At 39.9% G+C, this 12,094-nt stretch overlaps 1 protein-coding gene across 1 annotated transcript; it reads left to right on the forward strand.

Moving 5' to 3' along the window:
* The first annotated feature begins 7,815 nt into the window (after positions 1-7,815).
* On the forward strand, positions 7,816-10,601 carry LOC110032996 (receptor-like protein kinase HERK 1). The gene has a single exon (XM_020736815.1). The coding sequence runs from the start codon at positions 7,915-7,917 to the stop codon at positions 10,477-10,479; it is 2,565 nt and encodes an 854-aa protein (XP_020592474.1). The 5' UTR covers positions 7,816-7,914; the 3' UTR covers positions 10,480-10,601.
* The last annotated feature ends 1,493 nt before the right edge of the window (positions 10,602-12,094 follow it).

The following is a 12,094-nucleotide window of genomic DNA, read 5'->3' on the forward strand; positions in this document are numbered from 1 at the left end:
GAAATTACGTAGTTCAGATGCAATAATGTATCAAGGCATCATAAAAATGTAATGAATATAAATTTGTAATCGTTGTACGAAGATAAAAGTTTTATAATCCAACTAACCGTTGTATGTCATAACACTTGTAGCATTAAAATCACTTTTCATTCAAAAAAATATGGAAGGTAAAAATGGATAGCCAGCATCATCGCCACAAGTAGCATAGCGTGGCATACCAGTGAAACAAAACTCACCTCCACTATCTTTTTCCAGCATGACTCTTTATCAGAAATTCCCGCCATTTCTATTGTAGCACAAGGCCGATCTATCTTTGGGGATTCACTTATAAGAAGGAGCAACTGAAGCTAGGTTAGAATATGGGTGGAAGAAAGGAGAAAGAAGATTGTGATGTAACGGGACCGAGAAGATGGTAAAAATGCAATACACACTTAGCTTGATTTTTGAGGCTTTAGTAAAAGCTTCGTCCTCTTTTGATGTTATCAGAGAAAATAGCTTGACAGCAACCGATCCATGGAAAGTTCAAGCTCCACCACATCAAGAACAAGCAACCCTGCGACAATGACTCTTACCAGAATGAAGGAGATCCACATTCCAGTTCCTCTAAAATTACTGATGTTGCATATCAGAGTCATCTCTATGTCACCCCTGCAATTCGACAATTACAAGGTATGTTAAACACAAATATACAAGTTATTTTCTTTCAGAAATAACCACAATTTCTCCTCGATTCATACAAAATGAACCTGGAGTTTTTAAAGAAAATCAAGATTTCAAGCTGTGGCAGTTAATTGATTAGAACCTCACAACAACAATTCTATAAATCATCTCCACCTCCATACTTCCATATGTTTCACACCTCCAAAGCACTGCTCAAATTTGGACAACATTGGAAAGTTTATTTCAACCAATAAACAGATCCAAAGTTATCCAATCGAAAATGAGTTGCACAACATTACTATGGGGAGCAACACGATGTCACGGTACCTAACTCACATTAAGACATCAATTGATAACATGCCATTGCAGGTTTTAGAATAGGCAATGAGGATATAATACTCTACGCATTGAATAAGCTACCTCAACAATATCAGGTGACTAAGACAGGTATACACACACAGTTGGATCCCGTTAAACTGAAAGATTTCTATTCCTCGCTTCACAGTGAGGAATCAAACCTGGCCATTGAATCTACAAAACAACAACTGATCACAATACTTTACGCATCCAAACAAAAAACCCAGACCACACAAAACCAACAATGAAATAACTACAAACCTGGTCCAAAGCATTCCAACAACCAAACCAAATACCACAATTACAACATTAAGAACAAACAATCCATAACATGTTACCAGCACCACACAAAACCAACAATGAATAACTACAAACCTGGTCCAAAACATTCCAACAACCAAACCAAATACCACTATTACAACATTAAGAACAAACAATCCATAACATGTTAAATATGCCTAAAACCAGGTCATTGCGCAGCAAATTGTTGACACAGGGCCAACCTGCAATACAAACCCAACAGCCAACCTTCACATATAGCCCTCACTGCCTCCACCAATTCCCTCTCACAACTCATGAATACTAGATGTTGGAGCCACTACACTCCTTACCCACATCTAGATAACCTCCCTCAAACTTTATCAAGGCAATGAACAAGTCATAGTAGGTGATGAACGGGCTTCCAACATCTCTCACACAGGCTCAACCATCCTTCCTACCCCAAGCAGTAAGCTATATCTACCATCACTTCATCACATATCACATCTCTCTCATAGCCTCATATCAATTCAAAAACTAGCACAAGACAATAAATATATTCTATACTTAAATGATTTCAATTTTTATATATAAGATTGAATCACACGGAAGACTTCTTTTAGGTTCAGCTAAACTGGGCATGTACCTCACCAGCTCCACATCTCAACCAAACTAATATCGGCGACAGGGGCACCCCCATTATAGAATTCTTCAACAACAATCAAGCTCACACACCAACATCAGTCTAACAAACTATAAGTCACCATGTTATTACTGTTTATAAAACACGAGTCATATATTAGTTTTTCCAAAAAGCAATTCTAGTTATAATCTGCTAGAACTTACACATTCAAATGTATAGGACCCTTTTTCGCTTCCCTCCACAAATGATTACAAATATTATATATCGTTTATTGATGCTCATTCTAGTTTCTGATGGATATTTCCAATGTTTAGCAAATCAGAAACATCCCATCACTTTATTAACTTACACAAATTCCCCTGTAGTCACTTTAATAAGAAAACTAAAATTCTCTGAACTGAAAGAGGGGAGAATTCACTTCACACCACCTTAGAGCATTCCCCCAACAAAATAAAATTAAACATCAAATTTTCTACCCTTACACACCAGAGCAAAATGGCCTAATCAAAAAGAAACATAGACACATCATTGAGACAACAAGAACATTTCTCAATCATATCCCCTTATCATAACAATGCTGGCTAGATGTCGTTTTAACTGCTATTTATCTAATAAATCTTCTTCTCTCTACACAACCAAAAAAAAATCAGCTTATTAATTACTCTCAAACTAAACCAAAAAACAATCATCTGCACACCTTCAATTGTGTATGTTATCCTTGGCAACAACCTCAAATGCACAAAAAATTTGAACTAAAAGCCCAACAATGTTCTTTTCTAGGTATCACTCCCAATACAAAGGATACAAATGTTGGGAATTTCATAACAAAAAACTCATTCATTCCATACATATCACTTTCATTGAAACACAATTCTCATATCACACCCACCCCCCTCTCATCCAAACCCCCCACCTCACAACAACATCCACTCCCACAACGACAGTCCTCTTCCCATAAAACATCAAACCAAACACAAACTACCCAAACAAACATACCTAAACCAACCAACCAACCAACCAACCAAACACCACCCCCTCATAAAACACAGAATATAATGTAAAATTTTTAAAAATTAGGTGTTAGTTAAGTAAATACATAGGAATTGGGTGTCTTGTATTTAAATGCCCCATAATTAAATTCTCACTAAATTATCCCTTTTTAATCACCAAAATTGCTTATTTTGAAGTAGAATGAGCTGAACTTTTATTATAATAATGTGTTAAGATTTTTATGTAGTTTTAAAAATATTCCTTCTGAAAGAGGACAAAACTGAGGCCCAAAAATCAAGCTAAGTACATATTGCCTTTTTACCGACTTCTCGGTCTCTTTACGTCACAATCTTCTTTCCCTTTCTTCCACCCATATTCAAACCTAGCTTTTGTTGTCCCTTCTTATTAGTGAATCCCCAAAGATGGAACGACCTTGTGCTTCAGTAGAAAAGACGGGAATTTAGAGTGAAGATGCATGTTGGAAAATGATAGTGGAGGTGAGCTATGCTTCACTGGTATGCCACATTATGCTAACTGTGGCGACCAGGTTGGTTATCCCGTTTTATCCCCCCTCAAACTGAGACCCATTGGCTTAAAGGGCCAGTTTGGACAGTAGAGTGTGGTGCGGGTTGATGGAAGGGATTTGGTAAATATGTATGTTATTTGGTCTTGGAACATAATGTGATTGAGAAAGATTTCAGTTTGTTGTAAGTGGCCTCTGATGTAGTAGTCCACTTCAATGTGTTTCATTCCTGATGGAAAACTGGGTTATGTGTTAGAGTGATTGTCGAAGTGATGTCACTGAATAGAGGAGTGGTGGGAGTTGAGTTTCTATCATCTCACGTAGTAGATATTGAAGCCCGAGAATGTTAGTTGTTACTGAGACCATAACTCCGTATTATGCTTCGGTGGAGGTGTGAGCGCTGGATGGTTGTTTTTTTGTTGACCATGAGACTAGGTTAGGGCCAAGAAAGATGCAAAAGTCTGTGAATGAATGTCTGTCTTCTTTATTGGTGGCCAAATCAACATTTGTGTCTGCTTGTAGTTGCAGGTCTCTAGCGACAATGGGCATGCTGAAATGTCTTGTGCCATTGAGACATCTCAGCAATCTCTTGAGGAGCTGGTGGTGGTGTGGTTGAGGAGCGTGCATGTACTGACTGAGATGGTTGATGGTGAGTGATATACCTAGCCTTGTTACCATGACGTACCGTAAAGAACCTATGGTTTGTCTAAATTTTTTGTAGGTCTTTTAGTGAATTGTTGACACTTGTGGATTTGGGTGAAGAGGGGATAGAATACGTTTGGAGTTGAGCATGTCGGTTTGGGTGAGTATATGAAGTAGATATTTGCTCTATTCTACGAAAAAACCTTTGGTGGTGTGGTGCACTTGAGGGCCTAAGAATTGGGAAACTGTTCTTAGTTGTTTGATTGCAAATTGAGTGTTTTGTTTTGTAAGAAAAAATTTGATGATAATGGGCAAATTTCCTGTTTTTATTATGTCATCGACGAATTTTAGTAGAAATATTATGACTATGTGTTTGTTGTATATGAGTAGGGAGTGGTCTGCAATGCTTAATGTGAAGTGTAAACTAAAAGATGTTGGAAGAAGATGGAATACCATTATCATGGGGCCCATTTAAGGCAGTAGATGGTTTTGCTCTGCTTGCATAGAAAGTCCGGATGTATGACGTCTTTGAATCGGAGCGGTTGTGCCATGTATTTTGTATCTTCTAATTTCTAATGAAGAAAGACATTTGATAAATAAAGTTGTTGTACCTTCCATTTTTTGGATGCTGCTAATGCTAAAAACATTCGTATGGTAGGAAACTTGTCAACTGGGTTGAATGTCTGGTTGTAGTTGATTTCAAGCTGTTCTACACATCTTTGTGCCATTAAGCAAGCTTAATATTTTCTCTCTGTCCTGTTGGAGTGAAATTTTGTCTTGTATGTCTATTTTCTTCCCATAATTTTTTGAGTGCTTTGGGGAGGGGGAACAAGTGTCCATGTGCCCTAATGTTAGAAGGCTAAGAATTTGAGTGACATGACTTGGCGTCAGTGAGGAATCTTGCTGGCCCATACAAAGGAGGTGGAGTCTTGTGTTGTAGGTTTAGTATATTGTGAGGTTTGAGAGATCATGTTCGTAGGAGAGTGGTCATGTGGTATGTTTTATGATGGGATGGTGTTCTGCTGGTTGGTTGGCTTGCTGGCTGGTTCAGGCAAAAGTAAACTTTACATGTTCAATATGTAAATACATAGGAATTGAATGGTATGTATGTATAAACCCCTTAATATATTCTCATTCTCCAATTAACATATTTATACATTTTCTGTCATTTTTTAGTTATTTAGTTATTTGCTACAATTAATCGCTCAATTTCATTTTTCTAACAAATTTAAAAAAAATTAAAAAAAAAAGGCTACTATAAACACAACCTATTTTTATCGATTGTACATGTAAATCATCTTTATAACCATTCAAAAGTCAATAAGTGAGAAAATTATTATGTAAGGCTAACTACACGTTCGGACTTCAGTCCGACATTGTCGTGTATCGCATGACCACCCATCTAATATGCCCTCTGAACGTGCAATCACCACATGTAACCATTTCTCCAATAAGAGGCGCAAACACAACCAAAACGGTAAGTATACAGTTGACTGCTTACCACCACAAAAACTTTCAACAAAAATAAAAGTATATATATAGCAAAACTACTTAGCGAAATTGGCATAAATATGTTGCAATCAGAGTTGTTTGACAATATAGGCTTTTAAACTCAAAACAAGATTATGTCATCTGAAGGTTGTATTAAAAAAAATGGAATTGACTTAGTAGAGACAAAATCAGTGCTCATGGCTACTAAATTGTATTAAATTGCAAGAAATTGATCATCATAGTGCTGCAAAATAGATCCTTTGACTGCTCATCTTCCTTAAGCCACTTTGCTCTTTCTTAGCTCTCCCTGTTGTAGGATTTGGAACCGGGCTCATTCGACTCTTCTTCATATTCTTCCAGCTTTTTACCTTGACCCATGCCGAGGAAAACTTATTACATTCGGATGTCCGGATGTGCGGACAACTGCCCAAATGCACCGACGGAGGGCGGGGATTAGACTTCCGCCCTTCTCGTTGCATCCCGGCCGTTGTCCTCACATCCTGAATCTGAATATAATATTTTTTTCATGTCGAGATGGCGCAAGGGAAATCCTTAAGACACCCAATTCCTATGTATTTACTTAACTAACACCTAATTTTTAAAATTTTTACATTAAACGGCCCAAACTTTAATAGTGATATTAATAGTGATATTTAAAATTTGGGTCATATAAATGTAAAAAAGTAAACTTTACATGTTCAATATGTAAATACATAGGAATTGAATGGTATGTATGTATAAACCCCTTAATATATTCTCACCCTCCAATTAACATATTTATACATTTTCTCTCATTTTTTAGTTATTTAGTTATTTGCTACAATTAGTCGCTCAATTTCAGTTTTCTAACAAGTTTAAAAAAAATTTAAAAAAAAGGCTACTATAAACACAACCTATTTTTATCGATTGTACACGTAAATCGTCTTTATAGCCATTCAAAAGTCAATAAGTGGGAAAATTATTATGTAAGGCTAACAACACGTTCGGACATCGGTCTGACATTGTCGTGTATCGCATGACCACCCATCTAATATGCCCTCCGAACGTGCAATCACCACATGGAACCATTTCTCCAATAAGAGGCGCAAACACAACCAAAACGGTAAGTATACAATTGACTGCTTACCACCACAAAAACTTTCAACAAAAATAAAAGCATATATATAGCAAAACTACTTAGCGAAATTGGCATAAATATGTTGCAATCAGAGTTGTTTGACAATATAGGCTTTTAAACTCAAAACAAGATTATGTCATCTGAAGGTTGTATTAAAAAAAATGGAATTGACTTAGTAGAGACAAAATCAGTGCTCATGGCTACTAAATTGTATTAAATTGCAAGAAATTGATCATCATAGTGCTGCAAAATAGATCCTTTGACTGCTCATCTTCCTTAAGCCACTTTGCTCTTTCTTAGCTCTCCCTGTTGTAGGATTTGGAACCGGGCTCATTCGACTCTTCTTCATATTCTTCCAGCTTTTTACCTTGACCCATGCCGAGGAAAACTTATTACATTCGGATGTCCGGATGTGCGGACAACTGCCCAAATGCACCGACGGAGGGCGGGGATTAGACTTCCGCCCTTCTCGTTGCATCCCGGCCGTTGTCCTCACATCCTGAATCTGAATATAATATTTTTTTCATGTCGAGATGGCGCAAGGGAAATCCTTGTCATTGATTCTATTTAAACGACATTCTACAAGTTTGGCTCTCTCATATGAAAAATTATTGCATACATACACCGCATGCAGAGATGCATGCGGTGTCCGATCCTGACCGTAGATCACGGTGATCTACAGTCAGGATGCAATCAAAATTTTTTTTTTAAAAAAAATTTAAAGTGAGGCCCACCAAAGTACATCATGACCGTAGATAACCGTGTTTTAAGGTCAAAATCAAATACTACATGCATCTCTGCATACAGTTTATGTATACAATAATTTTTATCTCATATGAATTAGTTTGTCCGTTGGGGTCCCATATATATATATATTCTTTGTGAGAGAAATTTCCACGGCCGAACATATTCCTTGACGTCTGCTTTCAAAGTCCGCGGATGATTTTCGATGACTTGGTAGTCCGCGGACTCTGTCCCCCATCTTCTTAAATTAATTAGAAATAAATTTTGGGTTAGAATATTCTCATTAAAGTTTGAGCTAAATAAATTTAAACAATTATATATCCTCAAACACTTTGATGTTAAATAAATATGATTGTGAAAAGATTATTGGCCAGTAATAAAGGATAATATTTGACATCATCATCAGATCATTAGACCAGACGTAGACACCTTTATCTTCCATCTCAGTGCCGTCCAATTCCACATCCACTCTCCTTCCCAACCTCTTCCATGGCTGCCGAACCTCTGGTCGCCATCACCTTACTCCTCCTCATCCTCCCTTTCTCATCCCCCTCCTTCAGCCCCATCTTCCTCTCTTGCGGATCTTCCTCCAACGTCAACTTCACCAGCGACACTCCCCCGCGCACCTTCACCCCTGACGGCGAATTCCTCCTCTCCTCCTCCAACTCCAAAACAGACTCCTTTTCAGCTTCCGCTGTGTCCCCCCTCTACACCACCGCCCGCCTCTTCACTTCCCCTTCCTCTTACAGCTTCGAAGTCGACCCCAACGCTTTCTACATCCTCCGCCTCCACTTCTTCCCCTTCAACTCCACCTCCAAAGCCCAATTCACTGTCTCCGCCATGAAACGTTACCTCCTCCTCTCCTCCTTCTCGCCTTTCCCTTCCAAGTCGGACATAAAAGAGTTCTTTTTATGGATCGATACATCAACTCTTCTCCTCACTTTCTCCCCTGCCCCAAATAACCTCGCCTTTATCAACGCCCTCGAGCTCATCTTATCCCCTCCCAATCTCATCAACGCAAGCCGGCCTATTTACATAACGACTTCCGGTATCTCTCAAGATGACAACTTTTCCCCTCAGGCGACGGAGACTCTCTACCGCGTCAACATCGGCGGCCAACTCATAACTCCGGCGAACGACACGCTTTGGAGAACATGGGAGACCGACGATTATCGCTACTTATTTGATAAGAGCTTCTCCGTCGAAAGCAGCACAACCGGTAGAATCGAGTATCCGACAGCCGCCGGCCTAACTCGATCAATCGCCCCTGAAATGGTCTACAGTACAGCGCGCACGCTGAACAACTCCACCGGCATGGCGAACTCCCTCTTCAACCTTACCTGGAGCTTCGACGTGCCTCCGGGATTCCAATACCTTGTTCGGATGCATTTTTGCAATTGCTGGTTTCCAAATCCTTCTAATTTCTATTTCCAAGTTTACATCGGTGATTCATTCGCTCGTAAGAATCTTGAACCTGGAAGTATGACGAACTGGAGGACAATGATTCCATTCTATTATGATTTCATCGCCGACGCACCAGTGTCAGGTCCTCTGAACGTTAGTATCGAGCCGGCGGCCAACAGCGAACCGCCTAATGCTTTGCTGAACGGATTAGAGATCATGAAGCTGAGCAATTCGCATCTCAGTCTCGCCGGAGAGTTCGGTCTCTCTGATAGCGACAGAAGAAGCCACGCCGGCAAGCATTTGTTCTCAATTTTACTCCTTTCCATTATCGGCGGTATTGTTACTCTCGCTGTTCTGCTTTTCGCTCTTCTATTATGCTTACGCCGTCGCGGCAGCTGGCGGCGGCGGCGGCGGCGGCGGCGGCGGCGGCAGCAACTACAAAATCAGGCTGAGGAACAGAAGGACATCAAGCATACGACGTCATGGTCGCACTACAACCACGGGGTTGTAAGCGCACGGAGCGAGTCCACGACCCATCAAACACAGAACAGCTCTGCTTCCCCGCGATTCAATCTTGGTCTCCAAATATGTTTTGCGGAAGTCATGTTCGCGACGAACAATTTCGATGAGAAACAGTTAATCGGCGCTGGTGGGTTCGGGAAAGTGTACAGAGGAGTCCTCTACGACGGCACCGAAGTCGCCGTAAAGCGCGCGGTTCCTGGTTCAAGACAGGGATATCCCGAGTTCCGAACAGAGATCGTCTTCCTCTCCAGAATCCGTCACCGGCACCTCGTCTCCCTCATCGGCTACTGTGAGGAGAATTCAGAGATGATACTGGTCTACGAATACCTGGAAAAAGGAACTCTAAGGAGCTACCTCTACGACTCAGATCTTCCCTGTTTGTCCTGGAAACAGAGACTGGAGATCTGTATCTGTGCGGCGAGAGGGCTTCACTACCTTCACACCGGATACTCTCAGAGCATAATCCACCGCGATTTGAAGTCCACCAACATCCTCCTAGGCGAGAACTTCATCGCCAAACTTTCCGACTTTGGGCTCTCTCTGCTGGGACCATCCTTTGGGGAGACCCATGTCAGCACCATTGTGAAGGGGACATTCGGCTACATCGACCCCGAGTACTTCAAGATCATGAAACTCACCGAAAAATCCGACATTTACTCATTCGGCGTAGTCCTATTCGAAGTGCTTTGCGCGCGGCCACCCATTGTCGACCATGTCAATCTCGCCGAGTTGGCGCTTCATTGGCTGAAAAAGGGGCAGCTTGAAAAGATTGTGGATCAGCGATTGGCGGGGAAGATGAACGAAAATTCTCTGAGGAAATTTGGGGAGACGGCGGCCAATTGCTTGGCGGAATACGGCAGGGATAGGCCGAGCATTGGTGATGTGCTGTGGAATTTGGAGTACGCGTTGCAGTTGCAGGTAACGCAGTTAAGTAGGGAGCCGTTTGAGGATAGCGGGATCGTCAATGAGTCGCAGATTGCGGTGGCGGAATCGGTGAGGAGGGATCCGTCGGATGAGGCGGAGAATGTGGGCGAGGAAGAGGTGGTCACGGCCTCGAGTTCGCCGAAAGAGTCCGAGATATCGACGAGTATGGTGTTCTCTCAGCTCGTTACAGGGGAAGGAAGGTGATTGGATTCTCGTTGAGATGTTCTGTCGTGCTTCCTGTTTTTTTTGTAGCGCTGAAGAGTGCGTATTATGTAAGTAGTGTTGGCATTGAAATTTTAGTATGGCAATATAAAATATTACATGCTCATGCCGCAAAAAAAAATAACAGGATAAGACCCCTGCCCACACGAGATTATGAATATGATAGACAAAAAATCATTTGAGGTTTGTGTAAATTATGATTCACCTTCTATAAATAAGAGCAATCTATACAAATAAAATTAATGAATATGTGTTGGATTTGCATCTGGACAGCATACACACCAAAGGAATAGTGGAAAAAGCCTCCGCCCCTCCCCTCTAATATGGAGGCCCCCTATATTTATGTACACACCAAAGGAATAGTGCATTAGATAGAGAGAGAGAAAGCAATAGCACGCCTGCAATAATCAGAAAAAGTCTCCACCCCTCCCCTCTAATATGGAGGCCCCCTATATTTATAAGTATAGGCTGGCCCAAGATTACATTATGTACTGTTCCGATTTGCTTTTTAGTCCATCGATAAGCAAGGGTTATGACTCTTGTGAGTGTGACTGAGTGCTTGTTGTTTGGGCCCTCCTCCCTGCTCGGCTGGCCGGTCGGCCATCCATTCTTTTTAGGTGGGTGTGATTTGTTTCGTGCTGATAATCCTTGGTTGTCCTCGATACTTTTGCCTTTCTACTTCCTCTGAGTTTCCTCCAGGTCTACGTCGACTCTTTTTGGATGTACATATTGAAGTTCAAAATTTTCTTTCTCATTGATAGTGATGGCTGCAATAAGAATAAGAAAATTTTATGTAAACAAATCTTTCAACAACTATTTAATGCTACAAGCAAATGCTCTAGATTTCAAGTTTGTGGTTATCAAAGACAAATCTACGAGATGCGGTTTTTTTTGGTTCTTTTGAAGGGAGCTCGGAGCCGCCTGATTGTCTATTTATATGTCACTGTATATTTGTTTGATTCATATAAATCTTTCTCCTAGATCATTATAAAAGATTCAAATAAGAGAGGAATCAAATATAAAGGAAATACCACAAGACATAGACAAAGAATAAAAAAGAAATAAGCGAAAGGCTTTTATATAGGTAATCTTGTATATTATTCTTCAAATATCGTCTATTGATAGGGGCATGGGTTGAGATCGGTCATATACATCCAACAACAAATACAGAGTTCCTCATAAATACACTTTTCTAAATCCAATAACAAATAACTTTGTATAACAAAGATATGATAGATTTGATTCTAAAAGTAAATAATTAAAAACAATAATAATTTTAAAATATGACACATGATGTTAGGCGTAGATAGGGGTGTAAACCAACTGAACACGAATGAACAGAGTTTGTGTTCGTGTTCGGTTCTTTGAAATTTAGTTTGTTTGAAATAAGTTCGTGTTTGAAATTTTTCATGAAGTCATTGCTTGTATTCGTTTTTTAACGAACGAGCGGAACATGAGTTGTTCAGGAACGACGAGTCAGTTTGACATCCCTAATATTAATATATATAAATAATAATATTATATTAATTATTTAACTTATATTATATAAATATATAAAATTTATATTAGTATATTACTAATATAGTATATTAATATT

Source organism: Phalaenopsis equestris, unplaced genomic scaffold (genome assembly GCF_001263595.1).
Source record: "Phalaenopsis equestris unplaced genomic scaffold, ASM126359v1 Scaffold001078, whole genome shotgun sequence".
Classification (NCBI taxonomy): domain Eukaryota; kingdom Viridiplantae; phylum Streptophyta; class Magnoliopsida; order Asparagales; family Orchidaceae; genus Phalaenopsis; species Phalaenopsis equestris.